Raw genomic sequence first — 18,208 nt, 5'->3', positions numbered from 1 at the left:
AGGGGCGGGCAGGGGTCGCCGGCCCCGTTACTGCCGGCCCCCTTCGGTGCCCAGCGCCACCGGAGTCACCGAAAAATTGCTTCAGAACACCCAATTTTGTAGCCGTGCCAGATTTTTGTTTTGGGGGGTTTTTGGTCATGCGTGCCTCATTGCAAAATATCTGTGTTAGCTCTTAAGACCTTATCACACCACAAGTAAATAGACAAGTGGCATCAATTCAACGGACTGTTAAAGATACATTGATTTTGAAGGGCCTCTCAGTAAAGGGAGAGCGTCAGTAAACTAAGCAGAATTATCTGTGCCAGTCCGAAATCTTCCAAGAAAAGAATGAAAGACAAATTCTCAATCCTGCACCCCTAAAAGTAAAAATGTGTCTAACCTCYACTAAAGTCAGTAGGACACGGGCATCTAAAATACCTAACTCATCTCTCCCCTAGATCTTTGGGGCCCTTTTGGATATTTACAGCATACTGATTAAAATCTCTATCTTTTTCCCTCACACAGAACTGTAAAACAGTCAAAACATCTTCACTGAAGTCTGGTACCAAGGCACGGTGCCATCGATTTACCTCATCCACCCCTAAAATGGCAAAAGCCTTTCCCAAACACAGAACTCTAGTTTAGTATTTTGTCTACTAGCTATCCTATTTTTAATACATAAGAGAAGGGCCTTTCATCACTTTCATTTGGAGCTTATTAAAGAATCAAAGAGCTTTGTTGAGAAATTAACTTGGATATTCAGTTTGAAATAAATCCCAGCTTCTACGATGGAAAGTAAACCGAAGGTGGAAGAGCTCTAGTTCATAAGCCATAATTCCTTTATAACGTTTTCCAGTAAGAACCACAGACATGAGATGTGCAGTGCTTATCCTACTGTTAGAAACCCTTCTCCAGGGACTTCATCAGCTTAAGAAGTTTCTTGCTTGCTTGTACCTTTTAAAACAAGCCCAGGAATGTGCCTTTTGCATGTTCAAAGTTTTAAATAAAAACTGTAAGCACTGTCACCTCAGTGCTCTTTCCACCTCCGCTCCAGAGAGCTGCCACCGCCAGCCCACGTGCTCGGCCGCGGTGCCCAGAGCCCACGGCGGCACGTCCTCGTGCCCTGCTGCCTGCCCCCGGGCTGCAGCCCCCCGTGCCGCCCGCCGCAGAGCGCTGCTGGGGCAGCGCAAAACCAATGCCTTCGTTCCTCAGGCACAAGCACTGATGGTTTTCAATGATCATTTCAAAATTACTGATGTATCTTACAAAGAACAACTTCACTATTTGTGGAAGTACAAGGGAGACACTGAAACCTGCCAGGACACTTAGGTGGCCAGTTCTCAGCATCTGAAAGTTCCCAGGACTTTGCTGAATTTGCCCCAGTGGAAATAAAGAGATTTTACAGGCAAAAGTGTGTCTAAAAGCTTTCAAAATAAAGACCACATTTAGAGGAACATTTCCCCACGCAATTCAGATGCCACTAGGAATGACTGATGAGCAGGATTCCCACGTTTCTGAGGTTATCACACTAAAGATCACAGGAAAATCCCAGCCAATAGCCAGCGTGATACGCAGGAGCARAAGCTAGCTGAGCACACAGCTATTTCCAGAGCGCTACCCTAGCCCATCCAGGCAGGCTAAGGAGGGAAGAGAAGTCATGAACAGCAGAACCAGTACAAGCCACCTGAAAACTAATACAATTTAGGCTTAGCTCTATGGTTCTGAGAAACATTATGACAAGATGAACTTTAAGACACAAAAAAGCTACCCACTCCAGGCTAAGGGAGAAACAAAGTTTGCTTTTACTAGAAAAAAAGGTTTAATATTTAGGGAAAAAAAAACAAACATGAACTACAGAAAGACAAACTTCTACCTACATCTCAGTCTTTTAACTAATACTATTAAAACATAGTTCATGTTTGAACTGTAACTATATAAACATCTGATCAGAGAAGCAGGCTTGGGGCTGTGGTGTTTTTCTCTTCTCATGTTCAGTAAATGCACACTCTGTTCCAATTAAAACAACAGGGTTGTACTTTACCTTTTGCAAGGACTTGTCTTTCCTTTCTGTTGCCAGCGAATCACATGTCAAGCTGCTCTGTGCATATTGTGTTCAAATGCAGGAGTCTGCACCATTTAAAATTGTGATGGCACCCTCCCTTCTGACCACAACTAGCGCTGAAATGGTTTTAGGGCATAGATGATAAAAGCTGTGTTTTATCAGATGATCAGTTATGATCAGCTATGTGCACATGGAAGGGAAGGAGAGCACGCTATATATTCATAAAATAGATCCTGCAGTATGGCACTCGGGGGAGATACAGCTCCATATAGAAGTGTGATGGCATCCTCCTTTTGATGACAAGGCCAACTAACACTGAAATGACAATTTGAGGTACAGATGGTATAAATCATATTTGATCTGCTGATCAGATATGATCAGCTATGTGAACGCAGARGAAGAGAGCAGCGTGGGTACTCACATATGTCCTCCAGCAGTAGGAGGAGGTCTCAGTTAACTGGTGTCCATTGGCCAGAAGATACTAATTTGGCTGCACAGACCGTAATTTGGGAATCATTGCTCAAGACAGATATTCCCCTTCAATTTATAGTTTTCCTTTTTATGTCTATTGGCATTATTCTCTTATGCAGCACAGTGACAGATTTGAAGTGGTGTTCTTGCTATTGCTGACATAGTTTAAAAATCTGACAGCTGCTAATCATTTCTCATTTTTGCAGATCCAGAGTCAGATGAAATGARCCTCATTCCATGGCTAAGCTTAAAGCAGCAGAACACTGATCTTAAACAGCTCTTATATTCCTGGCACTTGTATCTCTGAAAAGGTCCTGGAAATTACAGAAGAGGGTAATTTCATTTCCTTTCTATCAGCCACAGGTAACACTCAGGCAGACTTCTCAAGTATCCCTCCTGTTTGTGAACTCTGCTTGGGCAAATGAATTCCAGTTGAAAGCCCAACAGCTTACTCAGTCACTAACTGATCATCCAGAAGGATTTGTTTTGTGATTAAATCAAAGTATACAACAATCCAAGGTGTTTAGTTTTTCTAAGAATAGGAAAGTGAAGATCAGAAATACTTAAAATGAACTAAAGGGAAACAAACTTTGTAAGAAGTTTATTTTTCTGTATTGTGTGGCCATTATACAAAGTAAGCAGCTAGAGCTGCCATTTTGTCCTTGGGTTTCTTTGGATTGGGTCTTCCTCCAGGCCTCCGGCCTTTCCCTCTTCCCCGGCCTTGCCTTTTTCCCTGTCCCCCACGGTGCATGGGGTGCCTCATGGCTGCATGCTTCAGCTCCACCAGATCTTGAAACACAGGATCACAGAATATGCAGCCCGAATGCTGGGTCTCATCGCCAGGTAGGGGAGATTTGGCTTTGTTAAAATCTACGTCCACAAGGGCTGCATCACAGGAGTCGCAGGTCTCCGGCGACACTCGGACTTTGTGGGCGTTCTCAAAGAAGTGTACAATCACGTTGCATTTGTTGCAGGCCATCTTCCACTTGGGCCCTGACGTTGAGTCTAGCACCAGAACCCCATTCTCACATTCAACGCACTGCCCAATTCCAAGCATGCTCAGGGAATGTTGGCATGTGGGGTGGGTGCATTCATTACAGCCCATTCCTGGGGGAAAAAGAGCAAAACTGGACCATGAGAAACCCTCTATATCGCCGCTACCCATTTGGCAGGAAGTGAGACACAGAACTGAAAGACAGCTTAACATGTTATATGTTTTCTAAATCACTACAAAACAGAACCACTCCACAAAAGGCAATCTGCCTTTTCACAGATCCAGAATAATCTCTGGCTCCAGAATGTTTCTATAATGGCTTTCAGAATTGCCAGACAATGCCCCTGTATAGTACAGGCAGTAAGACTATATTAACGATGAAAACAAGTTTTCAATAAAATGTATGGCTCCTAACTGTTTCATTTCAGTCTTAGACTATATGCTGTTTGCATAAGACATTTTTAATTAAAAGATGGTAATAAAAAGATGCCAGAAAGCTCCTGAGAGTCAGAGCTTCTAAGCATTAAGTTTTGACTCACAGTTACCAGACTAACTGCAACTTTGACCCCTTCTTACACCCTTCAATGGCATTTCACACACCATCTACCTCAGCATCAAAATAGGACTCTCCCACTCTGACCAGACCTTGAACTATAGTCCCATATGTGTACCAAGCACCCCCATATTTGCAACTTAAACTTGTCAGAATCCGTGTTTTGCATTGTATATTGAGCATTAGGAAGGTCACCTACTGTGCATGCAAAAAATTTAGTCTCTTGTTTGTTTTATGTATCTTGTAATGGTCCCTTCAACAATCTGAGTAAAAGTGTTTTTATAAAAACTTAAAAATATGGTTATATGATTAATAGTAAAGGGCTTTTTTATTTACCCTTCCACATTAGTGATTTTAGAAGGAGACAACTTTAAAAATAACTAATCTTGTAATATTTGATTTATGCACAAAACCCTAGCTGTTTTAGTGAAAACAGCTTTCACTAGATTCCAGAGCTACTGAAATAACAAGAATAATTTAAATCTGGCCAGTCTATTTCTTCTTCCAGCTTGCAGAAAATGAAGCAAGAGTAGCGTCTCTCAGACTCAATAAAATGCACAGGGAAATTTCACAAAGATAACTAACATTGGAACTAAATCCCTGTAAGGCAGGGATTCATCAGAGAAATCCTATTAGATCTCAAGCCCAGAAATTTACTATGCAGAATTAATATTCTCTTACTCAATAAATTCTCAAATCAAGCTACTTATTTCACTACTTTACACACATATCCTAAAGGATTTTACTGCCTTGGCTGGTTTATTATTGTGGTTATTCCACAATAATAGCAAAAAATGGGTTAAAGTATTCTTCATTTATCTCCAGTAAAACTATTGGCCTTTCATCCAGGTACAAAATCTTTGAAAATGTTTCCTAGTGCTGATTAAAGGCAAAATAATACTGTTCAGAATAGCTCAACTAATAAATTTTGATCAGTGAGTTTGATGTGAATTTTAGGTATCTAATCTAATTTGAACAGCACTTTATAGTAAGCAATGTTGTTTGAAATCTAGTAAAAACACACTGAAGAGACTGCACATAATTTATTTCACATGAGGCTGATCCCTGCATGCCTGCAGAAATCCTACCTTTTTTCATGTCCCTGAAGGGAGGATGGTTGTAACAGTATGGACAGAGTGGGTAGCTCTTTCCTCTGGATCCAGATGACCACAACACCAGTTCAAAGTCATCTAGGGGGCAACGCAACTCTTTGTAGAGCTTAATGGTACCATTCTGTGGGAGACTGTAGGTGTCATCACAGTGAGAGCAATGCAGACGACTTGGCTTGGCCTGGAAATAGAATACAAATCTCTGCAACTGTACTGACAATAGGGTTCAAAACTTGCAGGAATCCAGCTGTGACTGCTCTCTGGTTTGGTCCCAAAGAAAACTCCATCAGGCCTTTTATTTTAGAGATGCATTCTTGACAATCACATTTGAATCCAAATTCAATAATGGAAAAGAGGTTTCTACTCAATAACCTCCAGCAAGTGAAGTTTAAAATACAAGCACAAGATGAACTTACCTGAATATACTTCATAAAACGATGGCATTTGCCACAGCGGGAAAGAGGTTTACCCGTGGCAGCTAAAGGTGAAAAAGACACTTCCATCAGCTCATCCATACCTGCAGAAGAGAAAAATCATATTGATGTTAGAACTCTAATTCCCAAGAGAAAACCTTGCACAAAATCGTCTGATGGGCCTGTGAAATAGTAATGGGAATTAAAATACTTTATTCACGATGTTCCTCCTTGCTTAGGAGCACTTTAATACACCATGTGTTGCAATGAGCATGCACAAATGCACTAGGTAAGAACTTCAACTAGTACAAATGTTTAGGAAACTCATCACTACACAGTCATAAAATACATTTGAAGTGAGTATTTGGACACATGACTGACTCCATTTCTTTTTGAACAGCAACTTAATTTGACCAGAAACTCCCAGTCCTGCACAACTTTCAGTGAACCTAAACATTTAAAAGCAACCTAGTATATAAGTATTTTCTACTAGCATCTTTGCTACAATTCAGCAGTAGTAGAGAATTTCACATGTAAAAGGTTTTACCTGCAATAGAATCCACAAAATAGTGAAATTTCCTTTTGAAGATGTCAAGAGTGTGCTCCAGGACCTGATGATAATTTGCTTTACCAAGAGCTATTAAGTTGAGTTGCTTCTCTACAGCACTGCGGATTGTAGGAAGAACCAATTCTGCATCTAACAGAAAATCAAAGACAGAAGCAATGGAGAAGCAGCAATTAAAAAAACCCACCCAACCAACCAAAAAAACCCAACGAATAAGGGTAGGAAGCTGACCATAAACTGACATCAGAATAAACAAACAAACAAGTTTTAACTACTATAGTCTTTGAAATTAGAAATACCTTCCTAGAAGTGTCATTTCAGACAGAAATGCTATTTATACACTGACAACAGCCCTTGACATACTGAAGTGATAGGTAAGAGGATAGGGGGGAGAAAAAAGAGCATTAACTGACCTATTTTGTAATAACCATGAACCAGAACAATGCCAAGGTTTGTAGGCTTTAGTCTCCGACCACTCTCCACTGTGACGTAGTTTCGCTGGCAAATGTTGTTAATGTGGACTGGAATACTTGCATCAGTTCCTGCCACACACAAACAATATATCCATCTTGAACAAAACAAAGTTTTGATTGAATTATTCATTTCTGACTTCTCTTTTCTGTTTTTTTTTTTTTGTCAAATTTTAGTGCTTTCTAAAACAGCTTAAAATTTCAGGTACCTTTTTACTGTTATCCAGTTTCCAGTTGCTCATTTCTCTTTTATCTAGTAATTCACATGTTCCTTTGCAGTTCTGAGAATTCTGAAACGTATGATTTAACCTTAATCCTTTCACCTCTTCCAGGGAATTACTATTGTGAAGGTAGCTATTCTAATAATCACTTCCTCTGGAAAAATACAGGGGAGTAAGAGACTACATTCATTTGGGCTGAACACATTAGTTTATGAAAATGCTTTGGAGGAAGCAAGCCAGATTAAAGAAGAGAGGTAGTATTGTCATAAAACGTGTAATAAGATACATAAGAACTACTAGAGTCAGCAAAGACAAGGCAAGCTGTAAAGACAGAAGACATTCCCAGCAATGTAGGTGCATTCTTTCATACAACATCAGCTCTTTCTGACAGAGAAATGACAATGATGGATTATGAAAGGATGCTTCTTTGGCCAGAAACTACGCTTAAGGGTAAGAAAGGGAAAGCAATATGTGGGAAGAGAGAATCTACAATCCACTACGAGGTGCTACAGGCATTCTGGTTTGAGGGGACACAGATATCGCTACTGTACCTATTCAAATGAATACCAAAAGGTTATTACCAACAGAGACAGCGACTCTGTTCAGAGGAGTGACTCAGACTCTGCCCTCTTGGTGGATGTACTACTGGATAAAGTAAGTGAAGCTAGTTCCTACCAATGCCATGCTTTTCCATCAGAGTGATAAGTTCTGCTTCAGTCAGGTAATCAGGAGGACTGGTTTGCTTTTCCAGCAGTTTTATTTCACCAATTGGAAAAACATCTCCTCTCTCACAGTGGGGGAGGCTCTCTTCTAATGGGATGCTGTGCCAAGGCATAATTTCTGTGAACCCTGTAGGGTTTAAAAAAAAAAAAAAAAAAAAAAAGCACTTATCTTCACAACTTTGAAAAAGGACAAGAGGTTTCTAATTTTAACTCGGGTTAACTTGGGCTGCATTATACAGATCAAAGCTGCAAAGCTGCTTGCCATGCCACGTAGAAGATAACTGATAATGAATGAGACTGGGTTTACTGAGGAAATACTATACCAACAGGAAGTTTCTCCCACTCCACAGCACCATCTCTATTTTGTAGGTGACTTGAGTCAGGTCGATGTACAAAAAAAAGTTTTACTGCTTTATGCTTTACTTGAATGAAAGCATGATGCAAGTGTGGCACTAAGTCTATTTTTGAGACTGTTACATGAAAAATAAGATACATTTTCTAGTGTAACAGAAGTATGGAAATGAAGACAGAGATTTGGTATTTGCTACCTTGATATCTCAAAAATGTCTTCAAAATTCCCCCCAAACTTCACTTTTACATACATTAAATGTATTAAAGGGAAAAATAATAATCTATAGCTAACCACTTACTCCTTGGTTAGTTTTACCTGGTGAAGTTACCACTTTTCCGATACAGGTAAAACGTTCAGGACCGATACTGAAAGAAATGGTGGTTTGTAGGTACTTGCAATCAGCGCTGACAGTGGCAATGAAATGCCTAGTTATATACTCATATAGTCGCCATCCATCTCCACCTGAAGATAAATAACAACATCTTACCCACAAAACTCAAGTCCTGCAGCTCTACATAAAATTTGCACTAAGAAGTACCAGATTTCCACTGGTATCACAGGAAAAACTGGTACCTAAAAGAAAATAAATTCCAAAGGTCCATCCAGTTTCCCCTTTAAAATTTCCTGCCTGTAGACTCAGACATGTTAGAATTCTGCACCACATTAACTTTTTAGTATTTATTTAAACACATATCAACTAGTTTTCCTGGACTAGCACTGACATAAACTACGACAGCAGAGACACAAGCTGTGCTAGTCTCTTCCTACAAGCACGTAACAACATCTGCATGCACTTGCTCTTGGAGAAGGGCTGCCAATTAAGCCAGCCCATCTCCTAATTTTGCAGTACATTCTAATGAAAGGATGATGCAGAATTTTTTTTTTTTTTTAAGACATATGAACAATAATAAACTGCTGACTTTGTGCAATAAGCTACTGCTTCATGCCATTGAAGATTTCCCTAATTTAAATCCTTAAATGGGCTCCTAGTGGCCACTGCAGTATTGGGCAACCTGAAGCCCTGCAGCCTTGCAAGAGATCACTCTGTAAAATACTACTTATTAATATATGTACATTTCAAAGCAAAGTTTCCTTATTCACTATTTACAGTTAGGAAATCAAGTAAAGCAAAGGCTACAGTCAGAAACAAGGCTTCTAATTCCCAGTCCTATTTTGCATATTTCATCTTGCTGTACATATAGAAATCTTACATTACCATTCAGTATCTTATACAGTTACTCAAAATTTTAACACACTTGTTTTTTTTCTATCAGAGATTTTCACTGATTCATGAAAATCAGAAGGTATGAGTTTTCTAAAACAGTCTTAGTTATGGCTAATAAACAATACAATATATTCACTCTATTTTCTTTTAAAGATAAAATTCCCTTTTGAGGGATCACAGCATACAGAAAGCCAAATGTTACATTTTAATATAAAAATACAGATCACAGAGACTAAATTTAAAGGCATTTAAAGCTTGACTTTCAAATGCAAACATACAATAAATTAAATACTTGCAAGTTACCATTCTGCAGCAAGTTTCTCCTAGTGAAAGTAGGCATTTTGGTGCCAGGTTGACTATTCCTTGTTCTTAGCAGGTACTATGGTCTCTAGGATCAACTACTGAAGAGTAGACCAGCTCTGAACCTCACTGACATCAGAAGTTTGAGTTAGGATAAAGTCTGCTCTCTCTTCCCTTCCTGCCACTTGAATAATCACATTTTCTACAAGAACTTAGGGATTTTCAGACTGGCTCCTATATCTCAAAAAACTAATTTCCTTGTATGGTGCTCTAACACTATTGAATTTTCCTATACCTAGTTCTGCTTCCGTTGCAGCTCTCATTGGTGTGATGGGAGGATGGTCCCCTGCATCATGGCCCTTCCTTGGACGATTAATACCTTCCGATAGCAATGCCTTTACCTGAGTGAAGGAAGAGAGAGAAAATAGGCTGAAGCAGATAACAAGTCTATCTCGGCAGGTTAGGAAATTTTTCAGATCAAATCCGTAACAATACAAAACCCAGAAATGAAAGCAATTACAGATCACAGATATTTATTTATTGCTTGCACAGATCTATAGATCACCATATACCAGATATGACATTTCCTAAAACACAGGCTAGAGAAAGAATTGCTAAACAATATAGGTTTCGCTTCATGTACTCACAGTTTCTGCCCAATAAGGATTATTAGCTTGTTGTCTCAAACATCCTTTCAAGTCAAAGTTTTCAGGATAATGGGTAGTTTCTGTTCGAGGGTAGCTAATATAACCCTGAGTATAAAGACGTTCTGCTATTTGCATGGCATGTTGCGGACCCATTCCTGGGATGGGGTAGGAGAAAACAAAAACATGATCACAGCAATGTGCAGATGATTTTATTTGTTGCATCCGAAAGTATACTCTATCAAAGCATTTAAATAAATTCCGATTTGTCCTTTCTACAAGGGTTTTGTCACCTTGATCTCACCCAACACTTCACTTTCAACAAGCTTTCTAAACTTGCCCTTCCCCCAGAATTATGTATCTATTAAAGGAAGCAGATGCTGTCAAAAATGTATGTGATGTGTCCTTGATTATTTGATCTGAGAAGCCAAAAATACTTCGTTTTAAAACAGTTTGAAAATCTGAACTTTTACACATACCTAAAGCAGCACTGGCCACTCGYAGCATTTCTACCGTGTTCAGAGCCAGTGGTCTCTGCTTCACCTTCTCTTTTTTACTCACAGATTCTACCTAGAAAATAGTATTTTCCCAGTAAAAGTTCTGAAGTTTGGTACCTGATAAATGTATAGTTTTCACGATGCCTATAAACATGCTGCATAGCTAACATTACCTATTCTTGTCATTATCTGTTTTGTTTTCTTAGAACAGTAACCCGCAATATATTTTTACTTCTGAAAATCTGACTGAAGACAATTTTAGCAAATTCTAAAAACACATTCCTAAGATGCCTTTGTGCTAGGGACTAGATAGACCTATAACTGGGAATGCAGCAAGGTAGCTTATTGCTATCTTTACTTCCCATTTACCTCAAAATAGTTTCAGTGCTACAAGGATTTAGTGCTTAATCCAAGTAATGGTCTTAACTATAAGAATCCAGACTTTTAAAAGCTTCATGCAGTCTTWGAACCTTGATGCCTGTAAGCACTTAAATCCAAACATACTGTCAAACAAGTATTGAACAGAAGAGAATTAGAAGTTAATTGGCTATAAAGACTGTACCACGCACATGATTAAAAATTTAACTGCAGGAATATTGCCATATAAGTAATTAAATTCTGATTTATACAATGTCTCATGGGAAATAAGAGGTCTGCTTGGAGAGATCTGAACAGTATTTCTCAGCAGGCTTAGTAATGAAGACTTCCTATCACAAGTGATGATCATCTCCAAAGTCAATATTAAAAAGGGGCTTCTGTTAGGATGACCAAAGTAGCATAATATGTACTACAATCAAAAACCTCTTGCCTTTTATTCTATTTATAACATATATAAGTTAAATGGAATAAAAAGCAACATACAGATAATATTCTACACTCGTCTTAAAAAGAAAAAAAAAAACCCAAACCCAATACACAGCAAATGAAATATTATTTTCTCTATATGAACTACGGCTCTACTAACATTTAGTAAATATTCTCACCTTTGCTTCTTTTTCCATCTTTGTTATGTTTAGGAACATTTGAGCAATCTCACGATCAAACACCCTCACTCTATCCCAATCCAAAGTGAGAGAACTTTCTTTTTCAGGGTTCACCTAATGGACAAAAAAAAAAAGTCATTAACACCTACACTACTACTAAAAGCGCAAGAGCGCACATTTGCAACCATAATCCAGCAAGCAAATCCTAATCCCTGTGCTGTGACGTAAGTGTTCCAAACTTGCAGCTGTACTGTTTTTCACATGGGTTTTTGAGAAAGAGGGAGTACTTTGAGTTCTGGGGTCAAGAGACTGAATGGAATTATTCTTGCAGATAGCTGAAATACTATACTTATTTGTAATGCTGGGAACAGTCAAGGCTGAAATAGGCAGAAATTCAAATTTATCATTTTGATTTAGCAAAATGAATCCTTTGAATTAAAACCGAACAGTAACTTGGTCACGTTTTAAGTTGCATGTACCAAAATAAATATGAATCAACCATCATGAAAGCTTGAAACTACAAAAAGTAGGCACCAAGTATTTCCTAGCACTACGCACATGAAAGGGAATTGTCAAAGGAAACAGACAATAGTAGACACTAGATTTCATCTTTTTATTTTAAAATCTAAAAATGGCAACTTTTTACCATCCCTTCTTTATTTGTTTAAAAAAATCCTTGCAGTCACAAGCAGTAAAACCATTCTGATTTGTTCTCAGAGCCTGGAGAGCAGCAAGGCTATAAAACTGCCATAAGCTGCCAAAGTATTCAGCGGACTCAATTGTCAGTTAACACAATGAGCATTTTATTTGCTTTAAAATTTCAATATTCAGCAATGCCAATGTTTGTTGGCAGCCTAATTAATTCCTGGATTCAAATTAACAATACAATCAGTTCAAGGACCCCAGGGACAAAAGCAAACCATTTTAAGTAGTCTTTCTGGCTGAGCCTAAGCTTGGATGGTTAGCACTGAAGTATTCTTACAAGCAGCACACAATAACCACTTTAATATAAAACTGACGTCCTAGAATCTGCTCTAGAGAGAGTGGTGACACACATGTGAATAAAAATACACTAGTAAATTGGAGGCATTTGAATTCCTGTCAGCAGCTACAAATTTATGAATGGAGAAAATAAGAATATATGTAATTTTTCAGGTAAAAATATATGTTCCTTGTATGCAAAACTTACTTTAGCTTGCAGCACCCAGTAAGTCTCAGGCTTAAATGACTGGATTTTGTCATGCCTTTCAACACAGAATCCAAGTGTTGGGGTCTGACATGGCCCAAAGGAGATGAGGGAGCTGTCTAGATTTCCGTATTTCCCCTGAAAATATTTAGTCTGAAACCTAAGAGAGAAAAACACCAGCAACAAGCGCATTAATATACTTATTCCCACCAAAACCAAGAACTTTCCTAAACTTACACAGACATATATGAATAATTTATTAGGTCATTCAAGTATTAGGAAAAAAACATTCTAAAAATCATCAGATCTTAAAAGCTAACAAAGCTAATCACTTTGCCTCACAGAATCTTGTTTATTCCCAAAGAAGTGGGGAAGAAAGAGATGAAATAAGAACACATTATAGTTGCTGATAATAGTTTATCGATCTCTGTTACAGCCATAACGTTTTTTTTGTTTGTCTCTGCATGAAATTGTTCAGTTTGGTGCTGAGGAGAATTAGCCGCTAGCGTTCTGAGGCATATTTTGTAGACCAGAGTAGTCTTCCTGAATCTTTCACCAAACTGTCTGTAATCTACGCTGTCACCTTGTAAACGCACAGCCAATTCTAAGATCCAGCTCCTGGCGGGCATCCACTGAAAGAGCTTCATTGCGATTGGGTTCTCCCAAGTGATTCATGGCATTGCAGATGTCTGTGTCAGTAATAGAACTGAATTTAGCTCTATAAATCATCCGTTCAGTGCTACGAGGTTTGTTCATAACAGGAAGAACAGCATCAAGAACCTAATGAAGATCAGAAGCATATTTTAAAAGTAATTGAAAGATAAAAGTGTAAATTAGTATTGCTCTCTAAAGCAAAAAAAATCCCTGCAAAGTATTTGCCAATGCGTAACTATTTTCTTCATTCAGTAAGATGTCATACCAATACATTAACTGATAAGCAAAAGTAATATTGCCTACACACTTAGAAGTGTATCAAGAATTAGCATGATTGAAGGATTTATTTATTAAACAGCAGTTGCTGAAAGGGAAGCACTATTCTTAGCTAAGTGCAACAAAATTCTCCAGTGGAGCTGCAGCATCTTTTTGTGAATATGTTTCAGTTTCTATCTGGGTTTACTTTTAAGTATTGTCAGGGCACAGTTACACTTAAATAYTGTAGTATTTGAATGCAAACATTTGATAAAATGTGCATCTTTTGTCTAAAGATAAAAAGTATTTTTCATGCAGACTTCTGGGAGTAGGATATTTTAAAAAAAAAAAAAATCTTTGCACAGCAAAATTGTTAATCTTAGTTATATACTTTTTATGTGCAGAGTCCAAACTCTCCTTATGAATCTGCACTTAAAAGCAGCCTCTACACTCAAAAGTGTCTAATCGCCTAAAGCACAAAAGATGAGAGAGATCAAGTTTTACAAGGACAGCAAAATAGCTACTCCAGCTGTGAAATTTAGACCGATCCTCAAAGCACTGGAATGTTTGAACATTTAAGAGATCTTATCATTCATTTCAGATGAGCAACGTCTATGAAATTGATTTATAATCTTTAACTGACATCTTAGCATTCAAAAACACGAATTTTTCCACCAAGGTGCTCCATGGCTTTAAAACTCTATTCAATTTAGTATGAATTTTATTGTATATCCATAAAATAGCGTACTGATAGTACTGTATGTCACAAATGCATATATTATAGTATTATAAGATCTAGAAATGGAAATCTTACTTCAAAACAGATGTTTTCTCCTTCCTTATCGCAATCCAACCACAGGACAATATAATCACAGCCTCTTCCCTCCACCTGTGAGAGAAATTAGCACAGTTCTTCAACAACTCAGAAAAGTTACCTCTCCTCACTAACTGTAACTGTTTTGTTTCAAACTGAAGAACTAAATTATTACTCAGTCCTTTCACCTTTCCCTGCCATAGTTTCCACACCTTAAAAAAAAAAAAAAACCTAAAAAACCCCACCCAACCAAAAACCCTTCCTAGCTCACAAAGATATCACAAAATCTAAATTTATCCGAGAAGCATATGGAATTCTAAGAAAGACCAAGATCAGTTTTGTATCATAAACATTTGCTTTCCAAACAGAATGCTATTTTGTAAAAGCAACCACGCTACTGCTTTCCTCTGACAGAAGAACTTGTGGAAAGTCACCAATATAAAACATAAACTTATTTTAAAAAAGCCATTTACAAGCTAGGCCTTGCATGTGCTTTAAGAAGTAACACGTGTCCAGTGTTCCAATTTTGAGAAGCAGGATATCAAGAGTTAAAAAACAGAAGACAAATACAAAAGACAATTCAACATGGCAAAGATTTGAAACAGCTTAAGAACCAATGCAATTAATATTTAACTTGCCAAAAAGCTGCTTCCTGCAGGGAAGAAAACCCCTATTTCAAAATGTACTCATTTCTCTGAGCCTAGACAGGACTCTAGCATATTGTATGGCATATTGCCAGACACTGCCCACTTTTGGGAAGTAGTAAGAGATACCTACAAAATCAAACAGTAAACAATCTGCAATTTGAGAAACAGTTCATTCAGATGGCCTTCCTGCCTTGTTAGAGGGAAGATACGTAACAAATGTTTCGAAGGACACGGACTCCTCTGGCATTACCTTCCAAAAGAAAACTTATCTGTGGTGAAGATGGACTCAATTCCTTATTGTAAAGGGAAGCTAACTGACTTACTCTAAGAGCTCGGAGATGAGTACACTTCTGATTCTGAAATAGCGCTAGGTAACCTGTAAGCAAAAAATTAAAAAAGCAAGGCTGATAGATAGCAAAATGCTATATTGTTCTTTCAAGTTTATTAATAATTTTTGTTGCTTTCCACAACCACAGAATAATTTCACATATTTTTCTTGGTAAGATAAAAATAAGTCTCATTGCTTTGTATCCAACAGAAGAAGAATAGAGCCAATGAATGCCTCAAGATGGAATGTTTCTCACAAGAGAGAGTACCTGTAAAAATTTCACCATGGTCAGTTTGGGATTAGCTTCTTTCTTTTCTGTAGGGGCTTTGCTAAAAAGTTCTGCTGGATCCACTTTGTCCCAGCTGTTATATTTTCCTGAAAAACAGAAGTATATTAGCTAAAGTTCTAAATTAAAAAACAAAAACAAAAACATTACTTTGTAAAACAGCTGGTTTTCAAAATTTGTCATGGAAAGCTTTCTACTCTAACATGTCTTGCTTAAAGTCCTTAGCTCTTTATGTGAATTGCAGCTATTAATTTGAAACATGACGTGTGAAGGGGGGAAAAAAAAAATGCTAGACACCTTTCAGAAATGGTAACATGAGCTGTTAAAATACCTTCTGTTAGTACAACCAACTGACCTGGCCAAAGGAGCTTTTTCCTTGTTTTCACTGTGCACATAAAATGTACATGTTACAGTCTGTTTTACTGTTCATTACATATGGCCAGTTACGTCTCAGCCCTGCAAATAAATGCCTATCATGAAGCATYCTGTGTCTTCTTCTAGTATCAGTGCATCTGTTCATTTCTGTATCTCTGAAGTAACTGTTAGTAATATTGCTTAGCAATTACATGACACTGTATCTCTCTAATGTACTGTGCAATCGACTCAAAAGTTAGTCCTCATAAAACTTGTGAGGTAGTTAGCATTAGAGGAAATAGTCACACGGCTAGTCCAACACTTCAAAGCAAGTTAGTGACAAGAACCCTTGCGCATGACCCTTACCACATCCCTACTTTACCATAATACACCATGATACTTTAGACAGTCCCCCTTTAGACTCTGCATTCCTTAACTATCTTTCATTCAAGAACACCAAAACATTTTTACAGGCTAGCAAATTGAGCTTCATCTTCCCTTATTTTCTGGTAACAATACCGAGGCACAGAAAAGATGAGTATCCTGCCTAAGGTCATACAAGAAGTCAGCTACAGAACTAGAAATGAAAATCAGAACCGTTGACCATCAGTGACCCTTTCATCCTCATTTCCTCCCTAGTTCTCTCTAACACTCTCTCCGAGTCATTTTCACAATCAATATTTTCCCAGACAGTTTTGCAAGCCATATCAGTTAAAAAGTGTTATGAACAGACACATACCTATAAAATCCAAAGTCATCACATGACCACACACAGACGTCATCTTGAAATGGGCACTCTGTCCTACAAATGATCCAGCGTACTCATGCACAGAACACGCACCATTCAGTCCTTTGCGAGAGGACATGTTTCCTGTGAGAATATGAACATAAATATCAGCGGGATAAAAAAACTATTCAAAAAAACATTATTTCTTGTGAAATTAATCCCCCCCCTTTTTCTGGATCTCACAGCTACGATCTTTCTGATTACAGACTTCTACTCTTCAGCCAAGTTCTTCTCCAGCCAATTATCACTTTGGGCCTTTCTTAGCATATTTCATTTTCAAATGAAACTATCCAGAATCTCCTCTGTGTTTTTCTTCCCACCAGGAAATCCTTATGAAAAGATATCTTCTTTTCCGCATCAGTACAATCATACTCATTCTGTTTTCCATATGATTTATAAAATATTTCAAAAAAATCTTGGAACAGCAACTTGCTACTTAATCAGCACTTTCCAGAGAACGTATGCATTAATGCACGCTGCTGCTACATAAAACAAAAGCAGACTCTTCTGTCCTCGGATTGAACAGGAGTTAGCAGATAAAAAACAAACAAACCGCGGAGTGCCATCCAGGTATTTTATCGACTGCAACCTGTCCTAAGGCAACACTGGCGGGTGACAGCTGCCCCAAAGACATCGGAGTAGCTGTCCAGGGTGTCTCTCACCTCCTTTCGCCCGCCGGACACCTCTGCACCGTGCTGCTTGCAGCCCAGAGGTGTCTCCTCGCTAAAGCCCCGGAGCTGCGCGCTCGAGAGGGCTCCGACCAAAGGGACCGAAACCAGCGCGCTTTCTTCCCTACCCCGCGAGAGGATCTTGGCGATGGACTGAGCCAGAGAGGGCTTCTCGGCAACCATTAACACCGTCTTCATCTTCAGCCGACGAGACGCGCCACCGGGCTCCACGGTGCGATCTGGGTTTACCGGAGGCCGCGGTGCCCCGCTCGGGGACGAAAACCTGCTCTCACAGTGCCAGTGCTCGGTCTAAGGAGAGAAAACACACAACAGCGTTGCTACGAAACCTGCTCTAGGGGGAAAACCCGACGAGCACTACCAAACCACGGCGCAGCGGCGGATCCCGCAGCTCCTAACGGCCCCGCGCCGCCCGGCAGCCGCAGGTGCCCCGCCCGAGCCGGGAAGCGGCCCAGCCCCGCCGAGGTGAAGCGCGGGGCGGCGACTCCGCCCCCCGCCGCCGCCGTCCCGGCCGCCGTTCCCGTCCCCTCCGCGCCACAACCTCAGCGGGCGGCCATCGCCTCCGCTTGCACTGCCGGGTCACGGAGCCGGAAGGCGCGAAGGGGGAGGGGGGAGACGGCCGGCGCCGCCCCGGGGGAAGCGGGAAAGGGC

The 18,208-nt window shown here is 39.3% G+C and overlaps 1 protein-coding gene across 2 annotated transcripts; it reads right to left on the bottom strand.

The window, feature by feature from the left end:
• Positions 1-3,086: 3,086 nt before the first annotated feature.
• TOP3B (DNA topoisomerase III beta) lies at positions 3,087-18,199 on the bottom strand. Of its 2 annotated transcripts, XM_026091928.1 has the most exons (18): positions 18,099-18,199; positions 17,668-17,848; positions 16,824-16,955; positions 15,713-15,819; positions 14,470-14,544; positions 13,330-13,526; positions 12,750-12,906; positions 11,561-11,674; positions 10,560-10,650; positions 10,084-10,238; positions 9,732-9,837; positions 8,227-8,373; positions 7,513-7,686; positions 6,560-6,688; positions 6,129-6,278; positions 5,585-5,685; positions 5,148-5,349; positions 3,087-3,619 (listed from the first exon to the last, which is right to left on the bottom strand). In XM_026091928.1, exons 2-18 carry the CDS (start codon positions 17,735-17,737, stop codon positions 3,138-3,140), a joined length of 2,589 nt encoding a protein of 862 aa, XP_025947713.1. In that variant the 5' UTR covers positions 17,738-17,848; positions 18,099-18,199; the 3' UTR covers positions 3,087-3,137. The 2 variants fall into 2 exon arrangements, with proteins under 2 accessions (XP_025947713.1, XP_025947714.1); XM_026091929.1 differs by lacking the exons at positions 17,668-17,848; positions 18,099-18,199 and adding an exon at positions 17,534-17,611.
• Between the last annotated feature and the right edge of the window lie 9 nt (positions 18,200-18,208).

Source organism: Apteryx rowi, unplaced genomic scaffold (genome assembly GCF_003343035.1).
Source record: "Apteryx rowi isolate R43461 unplaced genomic scaffold, aptRow1 scaffold_93, whole genome shotgun sequence".
Classification (NCBI taxonomy): Eukaryota; Metazoa; Chordata; class Aves; order Apterygiformes; family Apterygidae; genus Apteryx; species Apteryx rowi.
The sequence above is the reverse complement of the archived record's forward strand: the minus strand, read 5'-3'. Positions and strand labels throughout refer to the sequence as shown.